General features: G+C 33.1%; 2 protein-coding genes and 1 non-coding gene across 6 annotated transcripts in view; 1 reads left to right on the top strand and 2 right to left on the bottom strand.

The window, feature by feature from the left end:
• RfC3 (replication factor C subunit RfC3) overlaps positions 1-14,870 on the bottom strand; it is a 37,682-nt gene extending 22,812 nt beyond the window's left edge. The window contains exons 1-3 of one of the 4 annotated variants that reach the window (XM_075363824.1): positions 14,491-14,870; positions 8,595-8,659; positions 2,731-3,016 (exon numbers count right to left, since the gene is read on the bottom strand). In XM_075363824.1, coding sequence (XP_075219939.1) covers positions 2,731-2,980 — 250 coding nt within the window. In that variant the 5' untranslated portion in view covers positions 2,981-3,016; positions 8,595-8,659; positions 14,491-14,870. Of the gene's footprint in view, positions 1-2,730; positions 3,017-8,594; positions 8,660-8,915; positions 8,977-14,490 lie in introns of those variants that run through there. The other 3 variants (XM_075363825.1, XM_075363827.1, XM_075363826.1) reach the window with 3 other exon arrangements.
• On the bottom strand, positions 5,440-5,511 carry TRNAP-UGG (transfer RNA proline (anticodon UGG)). The gene has a single exon. It is a non-coding gene; the product is annotated as a tRNA-Pro (tRNA).
• Positions 14,871-14,904: 34 nt separating the features above from the next.
• On the top strand, positions 14,905-25,559 carry LOC142323706 (uncharacterized). Its single transcript, XM_075363829.1, has 2 exons — positions 14,905-15,009; positions 19,760-25,559. The coding sequence occupies exon 2, from the start codon at positions 19,897-19,899 to the stop codon at positions 20,452-20,454; it is 558 nt and encodes a 185-aa protein (XP_075219944.1). The 5' UTR covers positions 14,905-15,009; positions 19,760-19,896; the 3' UTR covers positions 20,455-25,559.
• The last annotated feature ends 1,025 nt before the right edge of the window (positions 25,560-26,584 follow it).

Here is a 26,584-nt window from a genome sequence, read left to right as displayed (position 1 = left end):
TCAGTAGAACTCACTGCAGATTAAACAATCTGGTTGCCCTTCGTCAATATTAGCTTAACATCTAGAAATGGAATTTTGACATAAAGAATATAAAATGAATTTTGAGTTGCCGCGATCAGCCATCTATTTTGGTGGAGTACGAACTCCAGGTAAGACCTTAGGTCAACGAGAGACATCGTTTTAAGTAATATTGGAGAAGAAATCCCCAACGCCTGCAGATGTTTTGCAGTGAAGTCAGGGAATGCTCCTCTACTGCTGACCAGATTGCAGTTCTCTCCCTGGTAACTGAGAACCCTGGCTACCTCTGAGAGGATAGGGTGGTATTAAGAAATTTTCTCTTCTGCAGCTGCATGAAGCAACTTCTCAAACTGCATAGTCACATCAACCACAAAGATACTGGAACCATTTTTCACGATGATGTCTAGCCTCAAGTGATCTCCACTCCCGGCAATATTAGGGTCAGTGGGACTGCAAAACATTTGTTCTACAGTTACCATAGTCCCCTCCTGAGAATTTAAAGCATCAATGAGTTGATATTATATCTCATCGCGTTGCTTAATATATTTAGCTTTGTCATGCATACAGCTGCCCAGCACATGGCCCAGAGTCTCAATGGCAATAGCACACTGTAAACATTTTGTATCAATTCTGAGCTCAGCCCGTGCACACGTGACTCTGGTTCTGAGGAGCATGTCTGACCTCAGCTTAAGACCATTTATGAATCGGGAATCCATAAGGAATCCCTCTTCATAAAGCTAAACGTTTTTCATTCTATTTTTCTTAAAGAAGGTGACACCTTTGCTCATCACCGGCAGGCACTCCCATCTATCAGCCTCCTCTATTTTAAATTTAAGCTTCAGCTGGTCAACATCACTAGCTGAAGGGAGCCAGGAAATATCATATCTTATAAGATTATTCTGAAGCTTATTTTCAGCTCTGGAAACAAGAAGGTAATGCTGGACTGCTGGGGAATTAAGCTTAGTGAGATCAGACATAGCACTCCAACCTGCTACCTTGACTAGGTTCCACACAACCTTGGGATGCCTAGCCCCCCATCTCCCTTTCTTGAATATAAAATTCTGTCGGTGGTGGAGTGATGCAGGTGGAGAACTTCCTTTGTTATCCAAAGAAGGAAATCATCGACCTCATCCAAAAATTCCATAAATGGCCATGTTATCACCAACAAGTGTATGTAACCCGAGAAATTTTTACTTATATTAAAATTAAGGCTGATGTCTTTAAAAAAGGACTCTACTGTGTTTAGCTGTCTCTGCCCTACATCAAGGTAACAGGACAGCAGGACCAAATTGTCGGCGAACCCTATGGCACCAGTTGTTCCATCAAGCTCACCTTAAATCAAACCAGTAGTTAATTTAAATATGAAGTCAATAATTAAATTGAAAAGAAGGGCAGATAGTGGATCACCTCGTTTGATTCCTCTACGGAGATCAAGGTTGAATTGCAAATCCTCAAATTGGAATACTGTCTGGGCCTTGGTGTACATGTTCCAAATAAGTCAGGAACGCATGCGCCTTCAGTGCAGCCCAAATAGCTTCATGTGAGACAGTATCTCCTCTTCAAATCATCCATCGCGACCACTACACTCTTGTTTCCTGGATTTGGCCCTGTGAATCACCTCATTAAGAATAAAGCAACTGGCAAAAACATCCATTCCCAGCACAAATCCCCTCTGGGGGGGATGCAACTGGACTCTTGCCCAAATATGGGATTCAAGACACCCAGAATACACCTTTGTCAGAATGGAATTTATTGTAATTAGCTGTCATGCCCCTGGATCCTTTTTAGGGTTGGGAATGAATACGGTTCTATTAGTTTTCCATGGCTCATGTTTCCAAAGTATGATGCAACACAAACATCAGGGTCAGGGCTCCCTTGACTTTCTCACCCTTTGCCTAATCTCTTTAACTTCAAATGACGGCATGACTAAATCAATAGTCATTTTATCAAAAGAATGAAATTAAATTTAGACCTAATGAACTGCCCCCATAACTCAGTATAAGTATCTCTCAACTGAGCTGGCGAGGCGTTTATCATCTCCTCCAGGTCTTTGAGGTGGGAAAGGTCACCTGCAACTACCATGTCAGCAAGTTTGCTTGAGCTCTTGAGTTCTAGTGTAACAATGCTTTTTCCTGCTATTATGAGCTCTACCATGTATGCATTCCATATTATTTGCATTAAATTTTGAATTACAGGGTTTTTATAGATATTTTTTAATGCACTGACGAGTTCTCCAATTAACACAAACATTATTATCTTACAGCCAAACTCCTGTCTCGCTACTATGTGATCCAGCATTACATTTAATTTTGCAATAAATTCAGGGTGTTTAAAGTTCATGAATCTGGGGTTGGCCTATCTAGCCCTCTGAGCCATCAAGATGAGATGCCTATCCTGATCATCTTCCACTGCAGCATTGGGCAATTATGGTGACCCAGGTGGTGATGAGTTGGCATGCTCACTTTCCGGCTCAGTCCCCAGACTCTCACCACTCATAAGGCCAAGCGCATATCACATCAATGGACCTTCCCCATCCTCCTCAACATAGACAGTGCACACGGCTTCTTAGTGTCCTCTGAGGGACACTAACAAGCTCCTTCCACCTCTTGGTTCTTTCTAACACCCTTTGGTTAACAATCACTAGATGCACACTGAGTCCACTCTTAGTAGAAAAAGCCTGGCCACAACTATCTGCAGGGGACCAATACTCACCTTCCTCGGGGGAAGCCAATCCTTTACACTCAGCCTGGTGCACACACGCCACAATATACTTGGGATACCGGGTTATACCACACTTAATGCAGGACCACTTGATCGCAACCTTGGAATGGCTCTGATTATAATGATCCACAAGGCTGTTTCTACCCCCAGCAGTACTAAACAGCATTGGACAACGCTGGCACTGTTGTTGTTCGAAGGGGATAGAATACATATGAGTGGTATCCTGGCCCCTCCTAGCCATCAACCGTGGAGATGGCGAATCTCGATTCCTTTATAACTAAGGTAAAAAAAATGAAAGATATAAATATATAATTAAAACTACAAAAACTTAATTTAGACAGGTTGAATAAGCAGTTGGATCTTGCAGAGTAGTAACCGAAGAAAATTTACTCATCAACTAGCTTTTAAATCTAAGACAATTATTCATGTTACTTAAGTACAGTGACAATTGAAATTGAAATTAACAGCAAACATCAGGCTGTACTAATGAAATTATTAAAGTTACACCAATGATACCATCTGATTTGAGATAATACAAAAGAAAGAGAAAAAACTAGGATACCTACATGCCTAGTAAGTGTATTACAAGGCAACCTCACTATTAAGTGTGATTAGTAAATAACAACCTTTGTCACTGGTCGGCCTCTGTGGCACAAGTGTTAGCGGCCTCTGCCTTTCATCCGGAGGTCCCGGGTTCAAATCCCAGTCAGGCATGGCACTTTCACACACGCTACAAATCATTTATCTCATCTTCTGAAGTAATACCTAATGGTGGTCTCAGAGGTTAAAAAAAAACCTTTTGATCCCTTGATTGCTCTCAAAAGGCACTGTGTATGTAACACTTTTGCAAGCAGGGAAAACTATTTAAGACACAATCAAATGGTTCACCAAGTTAGATTAAGCTTAGGCTGTATTATGTATCCAAAATGTCATTCACCATTTCTGGGGATGCCATGGTAGAAGATGATTAGTAGTATTTCACTTAAATTATTATTGTCACATCCAATTTCTTAAAATATTATATAAAGGAAAAGCAATAAAAGATATACAGATAAAATAACACCTACGGAAGTATTTAACTTTTTCTTTATCCATCCAATTTCTTTATACTATTATGTTACATAACAATTCTGAAAACCCAAAAATTTTTCAACTGAAATATTTTTGGGAGGAGAGATAGTTACTAGACAGAAGAATAAAAACTGACATGACATTTTAATCAATATGTTTTTGTCATCGCTAAACATTTTTATTTTGTCATGAAGTTGATTAAATAACTTTTTTTGTTACACAAATTTCTTAATATTCTAATTTTTTAAAGAAGTCCATTTAACATTTGATAAAATTTGAATAGTCACCCCACCTCTCATTGTCTGAAATCATAATATTGTAAATTAATATATTTTAAAGTAAAAATGTTAGCTGATAAATTAAAATTTAGTTTATAAATTACAAATTGGTAAATCCACTCTCAGCCTACTTTATTTAAAAAGATATAAATATTAAAAATTAGAAACTATGATTGCCAAAGAAAAACACACTGCTTTTTAATACAGGATAATTAAAGAGCGCATTGGTGACAATTTTTTACTAAGTATTTGTGTATAGTATAATTTCTTTTTCAATTTTTTTAAACATATATATATAGAGCCTATGACTCTTCCGGTAATGTAAGAATGACTCGGGGTCATACATCTAAATCAGTTCAGCCATTGAGCTGCTGTAGTGGAACAAACAGACATACATACACCCTAAATACATTACAATCTTTTTTGGGCAGTCATGTAAAAACCTATACATTTTACTTCTATTAGTGTACCGGTAACCTATAAATCAAATTAAGAACTAATAAAATAATTTTTCATTTATATTTTAACATATGTTTTATTTTTACATAAACCTTATTCATTTACATTAAATGAATCATTTCAATGTATTCATATACAACATATGTTTTAAGTTGCAGTAGTCTGAAGAATATTTTTAAGTTATAAAACAGAATAAAAAAAATATGTTTACATTACAGGTATTAAAACATTCATGAGTTGGATGCTTCATGGAACCATCAATAAATAACTGTGTAAAATCATATTTACTATTTATTTATTTATTTTCTACAGTAACAATTGCTGATATTCAATAACAATTACAAAATAGTAAATGAGTTTTGAATCATATATTATAAACTGCCAAGCTGAACTGGGATTTGAATCTAGAACCTTCTGGATGCAAGGCAGAGATACTTCTTGTCAGAAAGATCATTATAAATACAAATAGATTGCAATAATCTATTATTGTACCCAATAGATAACAATTTTATGCTGCAGTACCTTAAGGAACACAAACCCTTTTCCCACAAAAAAGGGTGTATCTTTTAATAAATTACTGGACAGTAATTGATCAAAAGTACACTGATCAAACATTTTAACAGCTGAAAGCAACTAGCTAAAAACAATATTTCGTTCTCAAAATGTGAACTTAAAAAATCCAACATTTTTAAGCATATTGTTAAATCTTTAAAAAAGATTTCACTACAATGAACAATAACTTAAAACAGAAAATAAAACAATTTGCCATTTTTAGTACATTGCAGTAGTAATAAAATAATATGTATTAAATTACTGAATAGTAATAAACAGTTAATTTAAACCATTCAATAATTAATAATAAGAGAAAATTAACAAAAAAAAAAAAAAATACGGGCCCGTCCGGGATTTGAACCCGGGACCTCCTGCACCCAAAGCAGGAATCATACCCCTAGACCAACGGGCCTGTATAAGAAACAGACCACACAATTCTATCATAAACTTCATTGAAACAACTCTCCAAAACTGGTTTAACGCGAAAGCAAACAAGTAATAACATCAAGTGATTTCAGTCAACCTACCTACCGATGTTTAGGTAATTTAGTGGTACTATAATATACCATCTACACGGGTATTGTAATACAGTAAAATAATAATCATTAAAAAATAATAATTTATTTCCGTAATAATATAAAAAACAAAAAATATGCAGTAGTAAATACAAATACGGTACAGTAAAACAAGGTGGAGAAAAATCGAAAAAATTACTTTTTCTGCAAAAGTCGGTTATTTTGCTTTGTTTCGAACACTTCGTATTGTATACAATTTTTGAAGGTTCTTTTCTAGATTAAAACAAACACTCTTTGTTTCTTCATTAGCGATTTCTGTAAAACTGAAAAACCGGCAAACGGTTTTCATTACCGCTAAAACTCAGGAAAATTGGGCGGGTTGATGTCTTCATCCCCGTTGTCATTACCTACGTCCCCGACTATTTCTGCTAGTACTGAAGCCATTACATCATCTGTTACAGTTTCATGCGTTTCTAAATCTTTGTCAACCTCTTGATAATCTTCAAACAACCCGTTCGACAACGATTGTTTTTGCAGACCATTGCCCCATTTCGCTTCTTCGCATACGACGTCAGTAGCTTCGCCAGCCTGTGGTAAAAATACTGCATGTCGAAAGCAATTTTTTACAGTTAGCGGAGAAACCTCATTCCATGACCTTTCTAACATAATTTTAGCATTCATAATAGTAATTTGTGTTTCCTCTTTTTTATCTAAATCCTGTATTTTGTAAAATTAGGTGGTTCTTATAGTGAACTTTTACCGACTTGATGTAAGGGCTGTAAGACTGCTGTTGTTTTCGGTAGTAAGGAACACTAACTTAATACACGAAAGATTTTCAACATGTGGATGAGCCGAACAGTTGTCAATCAGGAACAGTATTTTGTATCTTCAACCTTTAATTCAAAGTCCCATTTTCGTAACCAAGATGTAAAGATATCACTTGTCATCCAAGCTTTCTTGTTACTTTCGTACATAACAGGAAGCGATTTCAAACATCGGGGTTTAGCACGTTTATAACCAGAAGTTTTTTGCCAGTTCTAGTCATATTTGTAGCAACTTTACTGTTAAGTCTTTCTTTTGATAATTTTCACCCCGAACACGTTTCCACTTTAAACCAAAGAGTTCTTTCTGGCGTCACAAAAAAAAAATCGGATTCATCAGCTACAGACTTTTTGGTCCGAATAGCCCTCTTTTAATTTTGACCAAATGGTTTCTAGCCATTTTCCTGATAAACTGGTTGGAGCTGCTACGACCTCGACGCTTATTCTCCCCGACACAACCTCGTGACGCAGACGGAACCGTTGTATCCAAGCTGAAGTGGCTTACCGAATTTTTCAGAAAAATCGTTCGCCCTAGTTTGGAAAAATAGGGTCGCTAATAAGGATATTACTAGCCCTCTGGTATTTAAACCATTTTAACAGCGCTTGGTCTACATCATTATGTTGACTAGGCCGTAATTTTTTTTGATTTCATAGAATTTGTTTCAAAATTTTTCTTATTTTTTTTCACGGTTCTTCCATATCACAGATATTGTCGAATGACCTACGCCTAATGCTTGGGCAATGTCCTAATTAGTTTCACCATTCTCTAACCGCCAGATAATGTGCGCCTTTTCCTCCATCGTGAATGTTTTTCGCGAAGTCATAATTAAATCACACAGGATACGTAAAATAAAATACTGTACCCGCACGAAATGATACGCTCAAAGCAACAGATTAATAACTCAATGTGGCTACTTCAGTTTACAATAATCTGGTAAAGGAAGAAGATAAGAAATACAAGAACTACAGTACATATGCAGGTAAAAAGGAAAAGGTGACTCATTTTAACCGTCAAAGTATTTCTGTAGCTACAATGTAGAAATACTACGTTACTGACGGGTCACTTCCGTCCGTCATTATAGACGATAAAATGTTGCATTGCAGTAGAAAAAAACTCCTAATAACCGATATAATCATACCAAACCAAGCGAACAGTTTTATATCCGACGTCACTATACCGGCACTTTATTGTCACTATAAACGATACTTATTGGATATACCTAAATGTATACACACACACATTAATTTATGTGTTTTTAAAAAGATATACAGCAATTGCTTTTACTAATACGCAATATTAAAACAATAATCAAATTACAACACAATTTTAAAGAAAGAATAAAATAATACATATTACCGCAATGTACTTGTACTTGTCTGGATTAATCCAGTTTAAATTACATATATATATATATATATATATATATATATATGTGTGTGTGTGTGTGTGTAAAATCATTTACTGACTTAAAATTTACATGTACTGAAACTAACTTAATAGAGAATGCAAGTAGCACATGATGCAAATTACCAGTCATATTCCAATTCCTCACAAGGGGCTATATGTGTAATTAAAATTCAACAATCCTTTTTGTTAGGTCTTATGCCTGATCCTCTATAACTTAACTATTTCAAATTTAAAACCAATTAAAACAACTACCTTTATATTCATGCGAAAATATACTACATACATATAAGCCTCTTTTATCAGCTTTAGTTAAGTCAATCTAGTAAAAAATATTAATATTATACACAAAATCAACTTAAAATAAAATCAGAATTACAATGTTAATCATTAAATATTAATTCAACACCGGAAAAATACCTAAATGAGAGAAAAAAAATGAAAATTAAACTAGTATATAAACTAGTCACAGTTAATCTAGTGGCTGTGGCAAGCTGGCTTCTAATCTGCTGGTATTATGATAAATTCCAGACAAGGGTCGAACATGCTTTTCATATATCGTTTTATCTGTCATCAGTGAAGTTTGATTTATTAAATTCAGTAAAATGGGCAAAATACAGTACAATTTTCACGGAACTACTAGTAAATAAATAAAACCAAAATGATACATAAAGTAACATTAATTAATTATATTTAAATTATAAAATAATGGCACATTAAAAAGCACAAAAAATCAATAACTACTAATACTTACTGGTTCTAATAATATCATCGTGAGATATAAGTTCGTCTAATTTACTTGGACGATATTTTTCAACCCTGAAAACAAATTACTAAATTAAGATAATTCTTAGAAAAACTTAATACGAGCAAATTCGGTAAAATCTAAAGATTTTATAAAACCTTGGCTAAAAATAAAGTAAATAGTATTCATAAGTTAACAATTACAATTTTTTTTAAGTCAATAGCTACTCCAATATTTGATATTATTCTCCATTCCTTTACATTCTGTGCTAATTTTTAATCTCAAATTATCCTATCTATATTTAGGTTATTTATTAATAAATTTTCTAACCTTAGTTTTCCTCTACTTTTTTTACCTTCCGACATATCACGCTACAACTAAATTAATTAAATCACATTGTCTTAAACTAACCTAGTTCCTCTCTACAACTTTCTGCTATAAAATTCTCTCTCTCTCCCCTTAATTGTATTATGACTACTTTATTTCATGTCTTCAATATCCTTCTGTAACATTAAATTTCAAAGACCTGTTCGTTTTCGTTCTGTCTTTCCATAAAACACTATATTCCTGTAAATATTTTAAATTTCTTTTTTATTCTTAAAAATATATTTGACAGTTGCTGACTTTTTTTCTATAAAGGCTCTTGCTTGTACCAGTCTGCTTGTCAATAAATTGTAATTTTGGATGTGCACATCTAAGTCTGAAAAGTTATCGAACTAAATTTCTGTAGTCGATACAAGTAGCGCCATATCTAGGACAACCAAGGAACTATGTAGTACGATGTCTGTCGAGTTTGTGTACAAAATTTCATCAAGTTTCGTCACTCCAGTCTCGAGTTATATTCGGCCGCGTACGTTGTATTCATGTGAAGAGTCGTTGGATGACGGCAAACGAAAAGGGAGGCCGTCAACTGCTGTTCAACACAAAAACGTTGCGAACGTGCACGCGCTCCTGCTCGAACAACCTCATCTTACCCTTCGGGCCATAGCAGAAGAGCTAAACATCTGTAAAAAGCTGGTACGTACAATTATTACAGAAAAAATGAACCGCCGAAAGGTGTGCTCTCGTTTCGTTCCACACTTCTAAAGAACAAAAACAGGTGCATCTTTCTTGCACTCCAGACTGTTGAAACTGCTCCGAATTTTTTTCAAACAATTGTAATTGGGAATGAAAGCTGATTCTTCATTTATGATCCGCAAACGAAGTGTCAATCCGCTGCTTGGTTGAGTCCTGGAGCACAAAGACTGGCGAAAGTCAGGCAGCAAAAATCAAGGTGCAAACGATGTTGATTGCATTTTTCGACTCAAAGGCCCTAATTCATCATGAATTTGTCCCAACTGGTCAAACCGTAAATTTTTAATTCTATTTGGAAGTAATGAAACGCCTGATGCGTCGCATTCGTCGAATCCCGACCCGAGTACCGGAATCCGGGCAGTTGGACTCTCTTACACGACAATTCCCCGGCACACATGGCAAGTTTTAACACGTTATTACGCCGCAAATCAAATCACCGTCTTATCCTACCAGCCCTATTCACCCGACTTGGCTCCTGCACGTTAGTTTCTGTTCCCGAAACTCAATTTGTTGAAAGGCCGCTTTTTCGACGACATTCTAGCCATCCAAAGGGCTTGCACCGAATGGTTGAAGGCGATCCCACAAAGTGATTTCTCCAGAGCGTTTGACAGGCTCTACCGGCGCTGCAACGAGTGTATAACTAGAGAAGGGTTCTATGTACAGGGCTGATATGAGTAAATTCGTTTATCTTTAAATCTGTATTTTTATTTAGTTTAGTTCGGGAACCTCTCAGACATACTGTGTAAATAGAAAAATTCTTTAACTTGTCATAAATTTTGTTTCCATATCTTAATATTTAATTCCCACTTTTTTCTCATTTCTCAAGCGATTACATGTGACTACTTTATTTTGGACTTATGCTACAAATAAATTTTTCTTTTAGAAAAAAATATATGCCATTTTTTCCAACTCATTTTTATTATGTGCCAAAAGAAGGGTCAACAACCAATCTTAATGCCTTTACTTTTCATCCTTCAAATAGCTACTTCAATCTTAAATTTCTAATTTCTGTAGTGCTTCCTCTATATACAGGTTGAAATCTAATGGACAAAACAAGATTAAGATAGTTTGGATATATAAAGAGAATGAGGAACACCAATGAAAATTTTGAAAGGGAAGAAGTCAAGAGGTAAACCAAGTTAAATGTGAGCGACTAATGTTAAGGATGGCGTTATAATAGTTATGATGCCAAAAGGGTAGTGCGTTGAGAGCTAAAACAAAATTGTGATCTATGATACAGAAAAAATACTTCTTGATTATAAGAAAATCATTTTTTTAAAGCATTTGCCAAGCTGTAAATGGAGATCATGTATAACATTTTAACAGTATATCAAGATTACTGGAACATAAGCTCAAAATTACAAGATCTTAAACAGCAGGGTCTAAAAGCAAGTTTTTAAGTGCAGGACATTTTTTGCATTTGCAGTTGGCCCTTCATATGATGACATAGAACTAGTAAAAACTGCACTTATTGATAATTATATTAATCTGAGTGCATCCCAAGTAGTTGGATAGTATAACAGACAGACAGATTGTGAAGTTACTAGTAAGAAACATGGTGTGATGGTGGTAGTGACTTGTTGGCTTTTCAAAAATGAAATTCAGAGTTGCAAAAGAAGTGGTCTGAGTTTATTATCGAATGTGCTTGAGTCAAGATTAATTCGAGGGATGGTAGAAAGTTATTATCTGTAAATCATTACTTCTGCCTAGATACCAAACCACATATATTAGCCAACTATACTGGCCTAGCAATGCTATTTTCTAATGTGCATCAGTAATTATAGGCGACTTTAATATTCCTAGAGTTGACTGGAATTCACTTATAATATGCCTAAATGTGCTGTAATACCCTACGGAAAAGACGTCATATACGCCAGTTTAATAAATGTGTACCAAGAGGCAATAAATTTATTCTCCAATTGCTTCCTTCTAATGATAAAAATTCTGTTAGCATTTATGAAGTCGCTAAAGATGCTCCTCATGATCCCCTTGTTACTACTGCACAAAAGCGAGTCAAAAATTATCTACACTTTTTGTTCTACAATTTATTTATACAAAGGCAGGGGTTCAACATAAGCATCATTTTCCTACATAGTCAGCTCCCTTGTCAATGCACTTGGTCCAGCAATCCACAAGCTTGCATATACCTTTCAATAAGGTTTTTGTTTGGTGACGAAGCCACTTTTTCACCACTTCCTGCACATCTAAGTCTGTGCAAAAATTGACAACTTTGCAAAGCCTCCTTATGTGACCAAAACAGATGAACGTTAGAGGGAGTAAGATCTGGGCTGAAAGGAGGGTGTTCCAGTATTTCAAAATTCAACTTACTGATGGCTTGAATGGTATGGTGAACATGTGCAGACGCATTGTCATTCAACAACAGGCTTTACAGAAGCTGAGCTCATCATGAATGATTTGATGGGCAGAACCATTACCGATGTTCAAAGATGATGATCAATGTTAATTCACCTATTCACCAGAACTATCTCTCAATTTGCTGAATCTTGTCAACCATGGTGGAGATTAATGGTTTTTTGTGCATTAAACTGGTCCAGCCATATTTAAACTTCTCAATCCACGAAAAACCACTTTTACATGAAAAAGCAATGGCCCCGTATTGTGATAAAAGTATGATGAATCCCAGCCCTTTTCACACCCTTTGACCAGAGAAATCAAATCACTGCTCATTGTTCCTCCTTGGTGCAAACTGCTAGTGGAGAAGACTTGTTTACACTGTAATAGCCAGAAGGTAAATGACATGAACGGGATCAAATTTCGTACACATGACCACAGTTGTACCAATTCTAAGCACACATGTGCAGAAGTCAGTATGTCAAAAGTGTACATAATTTTTGATTCTCCCTCATATTTTATGAGATTGTATTAGACCCCCCCCAGGGAAGTTTATAACTTTAGAAAAGGTGATATCTTGGTTTATATTTAACTGTAAGAGTTACTGATTGGTCTTTACTGTTTAATGCTAACTAGCTTGGTTATACAACCTAAATATAATATAGCTAGATAACCTAGATAATACAGATTTTACTGAAATTTTACCATATGATGTACAACTCAACATTCCTAAAAGATGAGTTCAAAATGAAAAATATAAATCCTACTTTTCTGCAGAACTTAAAAAGTCTTAAGGTGAAGGTTGCGCATAGAAAATTTGGAAAAATTCTAATTTTAAAGGTCCAGTTGCTTCAGAGCAGGAGAGTAAAGTTTCTTCAGATGGATATTCAGAGGAGGGCTGATATTACTGAAGAAATATGTATTAAACTGAACAAATTATTGAAACATACAAACTCATTTTTAAAGAAGTGAAATATGTACATCATATCCATACCAACAAAATAATGTAAACCGATGCCAAGGAGATAATTGAGGTGTTAGATAACATGGTTATGGTAAATGATTCTTTAAAAGCTATCACTAGACTTAAACATAATGTAGTTTCTGGATATGATGATACACTGTCTTTTGTTATTAAAGGATTGTCTTCAGTAATATCGCCAATACTTGTGTGAATATACAATTATAGTTTAAAAAGTGGAGTTTTCTCAGAATATTGGCAACTTCCATTGGTTTCTTCTGTTCTTACAAAGGCAACTACATAAATTTACAAATTACAGGCCTATCTTCATACCAGACACTGCTGCTAAAGTTTTTGAGAAAATTGTTCATTTATATCTATATCCAATCCTCAGGGACACTGATCCTGGTCATGTCCTGAATCAATATAGAATTTGTAAAAAGAAACTCTAGTGACACATTTAAATTATTATGTCATCATTCGTTGTTACTGCAGTTAAGAAGAGACAGCAGGTTATAACCTTTATTTTGATTTCCACAAAGCCTTTATTTTGTACTGTAAAACATCCTAATAAATAGATCTATATAAAAATAAACTTATTAAAAAAGACTAGTTATAATTGCTTAATATCATCATTACTTTCTCTTTTCTTCAGATTATATACTTTTGCATAAGTCTCTGCAATGTCAAAAAGTATGAAATTATGTATATTAGATTTAAAACATGAAAAAAATTAATAAATATTCTTTACTCTAATTTTCCAACGTATGTTAATAAAATAACTGAGTTATGTTACTATGTTACAGCAATATGCAGGTGATAATTAGTTTTTTAAATAATTATATTCTGCTGCTAGTATGCAATTTGCTAGACAATTTACATATCAACTTTTATAACAGCAGTTACAACATTAATTACTTTTCTTTTGATTTTTTGCATTTATATTTGCCTTCAATAAGTTTCTTTAATCTCCTGGACATTATATACTGCTTCAAAGGATAGATGAAATAGCAATCTTGTAGCGTGTTAAAAATGCCATGGCAGTTTGTTTGCTGCAAATGACTGTTAAAAATCGAAATAGAAATCTAGAAATATTTTCATTTTGAAAAGTGTAGTAAAGCTGCACCAAATGAGTGGAGATCACATATAGTATGCAGCAATAAATTCTTATGTTTTTTTTTTTTAAATAGAGCTTGTAAGAGTATAATAATCAACGCTTCAATCCCAATATCGCATCTTCTAGTATATAATCTATAAAATGGTCTTAGAACACTTAAGGTAGTAGACAAACAAAATGTAAATAAGTGCGAACATACATCAGAAAATAACCGTTTTTGTTTTTGTACACCAAAATTAATGAATCAATTATAACATGACATTTACATTCTTGTAAGAAAAACTAAACAAAAATATAAAAATAATTCACAAAATACCGATATTTCTTCATCGAACCCTATGCATATATAAAATAAAAAATTAAGTAGTATAAAATACTGTAATAGTGCAAACAGAACTTACCATGGTAAATTTGGTTTTACTTGTGTCATTTTATTAAAAAAAAAAAACAAAATTTACTACACGGATAAGTTAAATAATATTAGGTTATACAAATATTTAATTCAAAACTAAATCTAAGAGCCACTCAAAATCTTTCAAATCCAATAACTGGAACTTCATTACGTTATTAATACTTATCTCTACCATGCACAAACATTGAGGTTATACGCGGGAACCAACGAAGGGCAGCCAACATTTGTACTCTCTGCTAATAGTAGTCAACCAGTAACTCATTTATTTGTATATAACTTATGATAAATGAAAATCGAGTAAATTTTGGTACTTCTCTGCGGTAATTTTATAGTAAGTAGTGTGGTCATTATGGTCAAATGTCTAAAAATAATATTAAAAATATCTATTTTAATTTACGATACATCGATATAATGCTGTGTCGATTAGCGTTAATGAAAGTTATTAATTTCCGTGACTGATATTGTCTTCTGAAGCGGTTAAAAAGTAACCTTAGCTTATTTGATTATGGTAAGCTTTTATTTATTTATCATTTTTTATGAGATTAGTATTTTTTATTATTTGTTTTGTATCCATGTTATTTTTACTGTCTACTGGTATATGTTGATGAACTCCTTTGATAGTTTTAATTTAAATTTCATATCCGTGTTGATTACTGCTCTATAATTTAATTCTTTAAGCAGTAGTTGAGAGAGCAAGAGTTAGTATGCTCATAAGTTTTCTTTAGTTCTTAAATTTCCGTTTAACCATTTAGATATTAGTATGGATTTAACTATATTTTGGTGCCACATAGTAAAATTAAATACAAACCTCTCTTTATTTAATCTATATTTCTGTCTGTATTACGAAATAACGGACTTTTCATAAGTTTTAGGCCATAGCTGCATAGATTGCATTGGATAACATTGGAAAAAACAAGTAAAAAGCATAAATAAATAAAATTGTGACATGAAGATATGAATTATGGTTATATTGAATATAATAGCTTAGATTTTAGACCTTAAAGCTGCAGATGGAAAGAGATCAAACTTTTTTGAAATACAGTTTAGCATCTTCAAAGCTAGGGGAGGAAAACTGTCTGCTCTCTTAGTTAAAACGTAGAAAACAGCATAAGTTAATTGTGTGCCTATGTGTTTTCATCTATTATTAAAGATGCCTTAGTTTCCCGTCATAAAGATTAAGCAGCAGGTAATTTATTAGCTTTTTTAAATTTATTAGCTGAACACCATTATTTCCCCTGATTGAATAACAAGAAGACAATGTTTATATCTGCTAGAGGTTATTCTCAAACATTTTTCTAGTCAATGAGTATCCTTTTGTTAGTGGCAGAATGCTTTTATAGCTGCAGTCTGTGTGTAATAGACAGGTTGAGCTAACATGTGTTTTTAATATATAAAAACTATCATTGTACTGTAATTTCTTCAGAGTAACAGTTTGATCAGGAAAGGCCTCAAAACTTTGAGTGATCTGAAGATCATGTATGTCTCAAAATAGTCAGCCCAATCTTAAAAGTAGTAGTTATAGCTGATTATTCATCCATATTACAAGTAAAAATGTATTTTGCTAAAAATGTATTCTTAGCATTAACCAAGCACCTCAAGAAGATGATTGTACTTCGTTTTTCTCTTTTTTTTTACTTTTTTGTGTTTGTGGAACAGTCTGTAAATAAGATAATCTAAACAATGGACTTGTATACAGTATTTACAGCTTTTCTCTCTGGAGTGTGTACATACAGATTGTTCCCACAAGAGACTCTGGTGCACAGCGTCATACAGTTGACCATAAGAGAAGCATTGACTCTCCAAGTGGAGACTAGTCGCGGAGTGTCTGCCCTTGTTGCTTATTTATTGTCATTGTAAAATCAACTTTAAGTGGAAACTGGAGACACTTGAAAGGGAAGTGCAAGTCTAAAGAAATCTATGCTGTGTACCATTGCGCCTTAAAATATACTCTTCTCGATAATTGAAAGAGATGTTAAAAAACGTAAAAATATTTATTTTTTTTGTAGAAAATTAAATTTCAAATACTCAAGTGGTTTCTGAATTTGATTTGACCAACGGTTTAGCCTTAGAAAAATTGAATATTGGCAAGGAACATAATACGGTTGTTACCATAAGCCATTAAAATGGAAACCTTCTTGAAACAGTGAAATATTTCATAACGGCAATAAATAGTTAAATGTTCTTTCCAGTTATAAAGACCACGTTCATGTAAAATTTCAGCTCAATTGGTTGAATATTTGTTTTGTAAAAGAGTAACAGACTTAGAGAAACCACTAGATTTTTATATAGATTGATTGGTTTAGTATGTTTTCTTTCACCTATTCTAAAAAAAGTCAAAATTGAGGTCATAGCAAAAACTTTTGTGTGATAAATTTTATATATAAAGTCAATTTAATAAATATAAATTTGTGTTGATATGTCAAAGTTGTTCCGTCATATAACTAATTAGGTTTAACAATGGAACAGATTTTTAAATTAGTATTTTACTGTGTGTGTTAAGATAAACCGAACCGGGCGTGAGAGAGGAGAAACTGAAAAGCGTTAGTGAATTCGATGTAGTAACAAGCAATAACATTTTGAATGCCTTGCAGTGCGCTGAGACACATATTCACCTTGAACTGTGAAAGGGGAAAAGCGCAGGAGGGGAAACACATCTGTAGTTGTGAAGGAAACACAGTTAGTTGAGATAAAGCCAACCGTCAGTGCAGACACACACACACACACACACACACACACACACACAAATATGCTGCTGATGAAGGATGCCAAAATATTGATTATCAAGGAATCTTACACACAGGGCAGATCAATTAAAGGACTGCTAGAAAAATTTAATACAGAGTTCAACATTGATCCAGAGCTCATAAAGAAGTTCGAGTGGACTGGATCTGTGGTTGATAAGAAGCATCAATATCCACCTGTGAAAAGGACCGAGGTGCAGAAGGAAAATCTTAAAGGACCTGAACCTGAAGCCATACAAGATCATAGCTTTAGAAGAGTTAAAGTCTACAGACCATGATAAACATGTATGGTATTGCACATTTTCTCAGTCCAAACCTCTACTTCGTGACGGATTAGGGTAGTTCTACCTAAGTGGCTTTGTTAATTCACATTGTTGGTCTGTCGAAAACCCACAAAAATATTCAAGCTACCACTGCATGATGATTCGAGTTTAGTGTGATGTGTTGGGGATTAGAATCATTGGACCTATTTTATTCAGAGGTGCAGTGAACTTAGCGTGTTACATTGCCGACCTTTTCCAGCCCTTCATAGAGCAACTAATGCTTGACAAATGACATTTCACATATTACCAGCAGAATGGTGCGACAGAACATACAGTTCATGCTTCCTTGGAAGCAGTACACTCAATTTTCACACCTGACAGGACTGTCTCAAAGGATCTATGGTATCTATGTTTGCCTGATCTATACAGTTGTGATCTTTTATTTGTGGAGCAATTTGAAGGGCAAGTTGTACCAGAACAGTCCACGAACTCTTGATGCACTGCAACAGAATATACGCGATGTACATTCACCAACATTAACAATGGAATGAGTTACAGCAAGTTGCACTGAACATGATTCATCAGGCCAAACTGTGTCTGGACCATGGCAGTCAACATTTCCAGCAGTACCTGTAGAGAGAGGGGAACCCACATAAGTAGGTTTTTGTCTTTCATTTACTTGAATAATATCACTGTACAGTTCATCCGTTCTTTGCTTATTTTGGATTCGGTTTATCTTGTACCAGCTGTTTAATCTGAGTAACTTCATATCCTGATTGGTCAGAATTGTTCTGTCATAGTTTGATTTGAGTCTCTGTTGTGGTTGTGGTTGGTGCTTCTATCATGAGATAGAAGCACCAACATGAAAACTTTTAAAAAAAATTACATGATAACTTTTCATATAAAATTTTCAGTAAAGTAATGTTACATCAATGATAGCCAAAGGAAAGACAAATAAAAACAAAATTAATCTACCTCCCCCTTTCCGAGAAGAAACAGAGAATTATATGAATTTCCTTTAATCTGTAGGTGAATTCGCTTTTCTGGAGATAATATATACCACTTTACTGGACTGTATTATGAATTACTAATAATTAGTTATTAGTAACAATATGGATGTCAATTTTTTTGTTGTTCTATTTTACAATATAAGAAATATTAAAAAATGTTTAAATTCTTGTGTAAAATAAATAAACATTTTATCAGGTCTCTAACTTGCATAGGATCTGTTTTTAATAGGTTTCTAATATATTTTTATTTGTTTATAATTATTTTTATATCGTGTATTAGTAATAATGTTTTATGACCAGTATGTTTTATTTTTTATTTATTTTGTAATACATATGTGTAGTGTACATATCACAGATGATACACCTGTATCTATATCACAAGTTAATTATTTAAAAGAACTAGAAAATTCTGCATTAGCAGTTTGAAAAGTTATTCTGCTGATAAGCCTGTAACTCTTAACTTTAAATATAGTTAAAACCATTTCACTCGAGATGTGCTTCTCGGATGTAACAATCAATAGTAATCAAATGGATAGTATTACTGATTACTATTTTGTGAAATTTCTGGGAGTCTTATTAGATAGATGGTTCTCATAAGATGGTCAGGTTGTTTCATCAGCAAAAAAATTCACTCTAGTTATTTTTCTTTGAAGTGTAAATCACTAAGCTTGTCATCATTATTACCAGGCATATTTTTTATTTTTGCCTATGTTCCTTGATGAAATATAATATTATCTTTTGGGGCTCCTTTAATAATCCATAACAAGTTTTCAAGATTAAAAGAGCTGTCAGATCATTGTTTTATGCCCATAATATGTATTCTGTAGAATATGTAATAAATTAAAATTTTTAACTTATCTGTACATTTTTATTTACAAATAATAAATGACCAACCCATTTAAAAGATCTTGCCAATTTATTTAAAATAAAATAAAAAAATTTTCTGCACCTTCATTTATTTTTAACACATACAAAATAGCTCAAAATATTTTCATTAAATTGATACATTCTAAATTGATATTTATTCTAATCAAGATTTTAAAATGACAAGGCAATGGTTTGCCTTGATTTTTCCAGGCAAATAATTTGGCAGTTACTTTTTTTTTATCCATGGAGTAACATATTTACCTGTTCCTGGTATTCAATTATATAAATGGAATAAGCCATTCTGTATAATGGATTATTAAGTATTAATCAATAATCAGAATAAAATATTTATTTATTAATTTTTTGTTTGTTTACAGTATTTATATTACCTGCTTTACAAATATCAGCACCCGATAATGAAATAGAATTTTCATTGGAATGAAGTTTGTTCTACAGCCAAAGAAAAAAGTTGTAAAGAATCTATTACAGAAAAACTTCATAAGAAAGAAATATTATGGAACAAAAAGTTAATACTACAGGATCTTCAAAAGATATTTCTTCACTTTTATCAGTTATAACTTCAACTGAATGCGGTACACAAACTGAAATATCATATATGGATGGTTTATCACATTCAAAAACAGAAACAATAATTGCATCAAATACTGAAAGTTTAGTTTTAGAATCACCTGGCCCATCCAATCTTGTACAGGTAGATGCTGTACATCCACTATTTAATGGTTGTAGATATAAAACGCGTTCTGTTGGTACATCAACAGAAGAGGATAAAAATGATTTATATTACTGTCCAGAGTGCAAGACATTTATTTTAAAAGAAAATATTTGTTTAAAAATGCATTTTCAAAGGCCTCATGAACCATACAATAATTGTATTTATTGTAAAGAACCAGTTTATTTCTATATATGTGGTAACGAGCGTTTATTTTACCATATATGTCATAATTCTTTCAATAATGAATCTAATTTGTTATGTGAAACATCTTCTTTATCAGAGTATAATAATAATAATAACAATAATGAAAATTTTGAGAAAAAAGTTATTAACAAATAGCATAAGATTATAGTTTTTAGTATTAATGAATCCAATGTTTTTACATGTTAAATGTAATTCTGTGTTCCTTCAGTGCCAACATAATTAGTTGATGTAAATATATTAAATACAATGCCCATCAGCATTTATATGATCATGGATAGTCAGTAAATCTTGACTATTAAATATTTTTTTCTATATAATTGGTACATTTGTTTAATTTTTCTCTATAATTAATGCAGTCCTCTTTTAATTGGTCCAGTTTATTATAAAATAGCAAACTATAATATAATAGCAATTGAAAATCCACTCCAAAAAGGGGAATGTGTAAGTTTTCTTGAAACTAATTGACTAGAAGAAATTTTATATTAAATGTAGTACAATAACTTATGTATAACAGATGTACAAAATTATGAATTTCGAAATTCTAATTAATACACTTTGAAGAATAAGTGAACTTTAGTAAAAGTAGGAATGTTGGAGTATAAATATACTATATATATTTCAATCAGTTTTTATTAATACTTACAATTATACTGTTTAAAAATATGTAGATAATGTTCCCTGGAATGCCTGCCCTGCTGAAAGCTGTGATTTCGAAAGGTTTAAAAAATTTTTTTATTGTTATTTTTTTATTTTTGTTTATTGTGTAATTTCTGTCTTTACTTGTAGTTAAAAGTAAAACTTTCTAATATAGACTGCTAGGAATGAGGTCTTGTAATTTTTTTAAATTATAAATTAATACTTACATATTGTGGAATGACTAAATTAGTACAAAGCATACAAGAAAACAACTGCAAAATTAATTAATTTTTAATTTTGTGTAATTTACTTGTCAATTTAATTTTGAAATTGTGGTTGGTTTTAACAATACCTATTAAAAAAACTTTCTAATAAAATTTTACTGAAAGTATGAGTTTAACATGATCTGTAAACAGAACATGTTAGTGACAATTATTTGAGTAAAATACAGTATTGAATACCTGAGCATATCAATCAAAAGTTAACTAAACTTTTAAAATTGCATCAAAATTTATGTTAACAAAAATTCTTAAAAATAAAACTTTATGCTCAATTTATAGTAGTACATATTTTGTAATACAATTAAACTAAGTTTAAGGATATAAATACAAACATCACGATCGTACTTTCAAAAAAATAAAAATTTTGTTTTGGATGAGGCTGATTTTAAGGGTATGATTATGTAATTAGTAAACAGTGTTATGAATAAGCATAGGCATTGATGATAGACATTGATGTTTAATTGTGGAATAATTGATTCTGCTCTTAAAATACATATTGCATAATAATTTAGGATTTATAGGCTTGCTAGCCTGTCTAGACCCAACAATAATTTTTACATGTTTGTTTTCTTAATAAAACATATAATGAAATATTTAAATCTTTTTTTTTTAATAATCAGTATTCAGATGTTTTATCATTCAGACTTCAGTCTGAATTATGGAAAGAGAATTTCAGCCTGGAATAGAGAACATTCTGAATTAGCAAGGTTCTACTGCACATTATTACTATTCTATGATTGATTTGTTTTTTAAAAATTAATTTTTGACTCATGTATATGAAACTGAGCCTACCAGTTAGTAGAGGTTGACATCTCTTGAAACAATGATATTAAATGTGATAAAAACTGCTTTAAGGTCGTTCCCATTAGTAAACAAATCAATGTCATTAAGGATTTTGGTTTAGTTCACCTACTGATACGTAAAATTTTACTATATGTGTATTCTATACAAACCTGGTAATCGAGAAAATCCTGTAGGACTGAATTAATCCATTTTCTGACAAAGAAAATGGAGTCATGTCATATTCTTACAAAGTTCAGGTAATTGCTGATGAATTTAAATAAATGGTAGGGAAATTCATTATAGTTAAAAGAAAAGTGAGAAGACATACAAACTCTTAATATCAGAAAAGTGAACCAGTTATTGTGAACTAGTGAAACCAAACATTTGTATATGCTTGTACATAAATTTATATGTAGGAACTTTAACGAGTGCCAGTCTGATTTGAAAACTTTTCAAAAAAATGTTCTGATGGTAAATTAATAGAAAATTAAATAAGCCCAAATGAAAATATGAATTGGGTATTTTTTAGTAGTTTGTCATTTGAGTATTGAATTCAGAGTTAATAAATTGGTATTTATCTAATCAAATGTCAATTTTGTCACAAGTTTTTTGTTACAACAAAATTGAAATTTGAAGTTTACAATTGTAAACAAATGTTGAAAATGTTAGGTCAGAGTTATTTTAAATAATTTTTTGTTGTAGATTTTGTTATTTGTTAAATTTTTTACTTTTTTTTTTTTTAGTTGACACTTATACCTGTAAATCTTTTTAAGTGAAAACCAAACTAATCTGGTTTTGCATGTAAATTATAAGTGAAATATACTATAGATCTGCATTTGCTTATACAAAGTCGTTTAGGTAAACTTTTTTTTTTGTTTAATGAATTAATTCACCACAGTAAGGTATAGAGAAGTTTGTGTGTGGGACTATGAAATGGAATTTTGAAGTGTATGGAAAATGCCATACTGGGATTCAAACCTGGAACCCCCAGATGAAAGGCTGAGATGCTACCATTCTGCCATGGAGATTGGTTGAGATTTTAGAAGAAGCAACTTTTAAAATGTGTAAACCATTCTCATGAGGAAATGTATACTTGTGACACTTTTCTTCTTTCAGTGGGATTATTTTCAGCTTATTAATCCGCATGCAGTTAAAAAATATTTGGAGTAGTGTACAAAATTATTCTTCACTTAAAACTTAAATTCAAATTTATAGTTTTTGATGAAATAATAATTCATGTTTTTCATCCCTGCATAACTTTCTTTCCATTTTGTTTATCTTTTTGTATAAAAAAAAATATTGATTAAAATTCATTATTAGTGAAGATGGTAAAATTGAAATGTGGTTGGTTTTTCTTTTTTATTTCAGTAACCCTTTAGGCTAGTTGGTTTTTACATGCTTTTGTATTATTATTTAAAAAATTAGAGTTTTTAAATAGTTTAATTTGTTCATACCTGATGATATTTTATTCTTACAAAATACTATCACATATTCAGTGCATATTATATCCTTTGAAAGAATAGGTATTTACTTTTGGCATTTATTTATTTTTTTTTTTGCTTGGCGTTTGCTCCGTATGGTGTCGGTGATGACGCCACTTGGCACGGTCGGGCGATCTTCATGTCTACTTCAAGAGTGTCGATCCAGTGTTGCTAGGGTGACCCTTTGGTTGCTGGCCGTCGATGGTCAGCTTGTAGGATTCTAGCGACAGTCGGCATCGACGCGCAGAACGTGGTTGTACCATCTTAGTCGGCTCTCGCGTAGTTTGTCGGTCGCAATGCCAAGGGAACTTCGTAGGTTAATGTTGGTGACGTAGTTGAAACGTGTCAAGCCGGATATCCATCGTAGCAACTATGTTTCCGTAACGCCAAGGCGGCGTTCTAATACCTTGGTCGCGGGCCAGCATTCATCACTATAGGTCGAAGCTGGTTGGACGATGGTTTGGTAGACTTTTGACTTGAATCGCACTTTCATTTGTTGATCACAAATACTGGTCGTCGTCTTCCATCCCAGCTACCTTGAGTTGATACGTACAGTTGATTTCTTCAAGCAGTCGACCGTCATCAGTAAGCGTGAAGACCAGGTATTACAATCAGTTAGTGCGTGGCAGATCTTGGTCATCTATTTGGATTGTGCCGGGTTCATGTGGGTCTGTTGATAGATATTCGGCCTTCTTTTTGTTGAATGTCGCGCCGTACTGCACGAGTTGGTTGTTGCATGTCTGTACTTACGTCTGCAGTTCATGTTTGTTGGTGGCGGCTATCATGACGTCGTCGGCGTCCATAGCACTCACTGGCTTCTGCAGATCAGCCGTCACCACGTCCATGACAAAATCGAAGAGCAGTGGCGGCAGCGATGATCCCTGTGAACGCCGACAATGATGCAGAAATTAACAGTCTTACCGGCGGTGACTTGAACGTAGCTTATTGGCTAGATATTGAGCAATTGCTTAACCTTGACGAGCTTCTCAAGGACGCCATGCTGTCGCAGCGCTAGCCAGATAAGGTCGTGCGGCACTCAGTCAAACGCTTTTTCCAAGTCAAGAAAAGCTAGGTGCTCTGGCTTTTGCTTCTCGCGGTGTTTTTCAATTGAGCAGACGTGTGGAGTGAATTGCGTCGTTCGTTCCGCACCCCTGGACAAAGCCGCACTGGTTTTTGGCCAGCTGCATGATACGTAGTCAAGGATCCGGTCTCCGCCGTCGTTCTTAATACCAAAGCCGTGTGCGCCATGCGCACACGGCTTGGTATCAATTGGTATCGTTCGACTGCGGCAATATAGCCCGTGTAGCGCTGTATGACGACGATGTCGACGCCATTGTTCCTGCTATTGCCAGTACAGTGCAGCTTGTAGCCACAAGCAGTGTCCCGCGCCCTCTATCTTTTCCACCACGTTTCTTGCTCGCAAAAATGTAGATGCGGCGTCGTTTGAGAGCTCTTTTGGTTGCGACATCATCAAATCAATGTTGAGCATTGCCAGTCGCGACTAAGGGGCCCGCTGGGCTAGTTTATTTAGCTGCTTGTCACCCTTCCACCAAAAACACTCATATACTGGTCACCAATGCGGGTCGCTTTCAGAGGATGGCTATCCTTTAGCTTATTTTTTAATGGTTGTCATCGCATGTTGTTTGGACGAGATGCCCTGTTGCCGTAGATATCTTCGTCCCAGGAAGGGGAGTTTCCAGAGGTACCACTGGGTAGCATGGACCAGACCCCCACATTTTGCATTTATTACTTTTTAAAATATGATTCCACTGATGTTTTAATTCAATTATGGATTCAATAAATGTTATAGTTTAATTTTGCATTTAAAGAGTTGCATTTTGATTTATGAATTTATTTGTTTAATTGTACAACTTTCCCATTATAATATCCTGTTTTGTTTGTAATTTCATCATATTTTACTGCACTTTGTATTTTGCCAATTGCCTCAAAAGTGTTTTTTAATTTTATGTAAATAAGGTGATTCCAGATCTTAATTATAACTCTCAACAATTGCGGAAGATCAATAATACTATTTGTAATATTTTCAGATTTACTGAAAGATATTTTCCTACTCTAAAGTTTGTTAAAATGTGCAATTACAGTTAAGTTTTGTTTATTTGGTTTTATATTTTAACAGTTTTCTGAAAAACGTAACTCATTACTCAAAAAGAAAGTTTGTATTCTATTATTTGTTTTTGCTTTTTTTTTGTAAAATTGTAAAAACATTTCTAGAAAAACCTTTCACAATAAATTTAAATGAAGGTGTTGCATCACTTTCATGAAGTGAATGATATTATGTAGTTAATTTTATTTTAATTTTTTCCTGGTAGTTGTTGACCAAGTTCTTCTTTATTTACCATAAACTATATTTAAAAAAAAGTAAAAAATATCTATTAATGTTGGAGGTACATTTTTCAAATATACAATATTATATGCATGAATATATATATATATATATATATACATGTTTTAGTGAAACAAGTTCAGAGAAACAGGACATTTTTTAATTAATCTTTTTTTGAAAACTTTATTTTTTGTATTAATTAGTAAAAATTGCGTAATTTAATAATTAATACACCAAAGCTAAGAAAATTGTGAAACTTTAGTTTAAATATTTTCATTTCAGTTGAAGAAGTGTTTGTTCTCATTAACTTTTTCATTATTTCATTACAGAATTTTTCCAAATTATTTGATTTAAATTCTTCCATTGTCTTTTACTAATATTAATGGAACTTTAAAAAATTTGTTATTATTCTTTGTCAAATTCAAATAGTGCAAGTTTAAACTTATTGCCTAAATATTCTTATCATTTTATGAAAACAGTGTTCATATTGTCTGCTATGAAATGGTTTTCATTATACTCGCACGTTACTTTTTCACCACATGGGTTTGCTGAAAGATGAACCTGTCTTTTCAAAAATCTGGACCCATATGTTAATTTCTTAAGTGTAGGAGTACTATATTGGCATCTTAATTTGGATTAACAATACAATGCTCCACACACTGCTTCAGTTCATTTATTGTTTTTGTAAAAGTATATTTGAGCCATTGCATTGTTTCATGTTAACTAAATAGCAAGAGTTG

The sequence above is a fragment of the Lycorma delicatula genome, chromosome 4 (assembly GCF_047948215.1).
Source record: "Lycorma delicatula isolate Av1 chromosome 4, ASM4794821v1, whole genome shotgun sequence".
NCBI classification, from domain to species: Eukaryota; Metazoa; Arthropoda; class Insecta; order Hemiptera; family Fulgoridae; genus Lycorma; species Lycorma delicatula.
This window is presented reverse-complemented; position numbering and strand designations above follow the sequence as displayed.

Excerpts from the sequence above, each read along its gene's own strand:
- LOC142323706 (XM_075363829.1), top strand. The coding sequence starts at position 19,897 with ATGGAACAAAAAGTTAATACTACAGGATCTTCAAAAGATATTTCTTCA.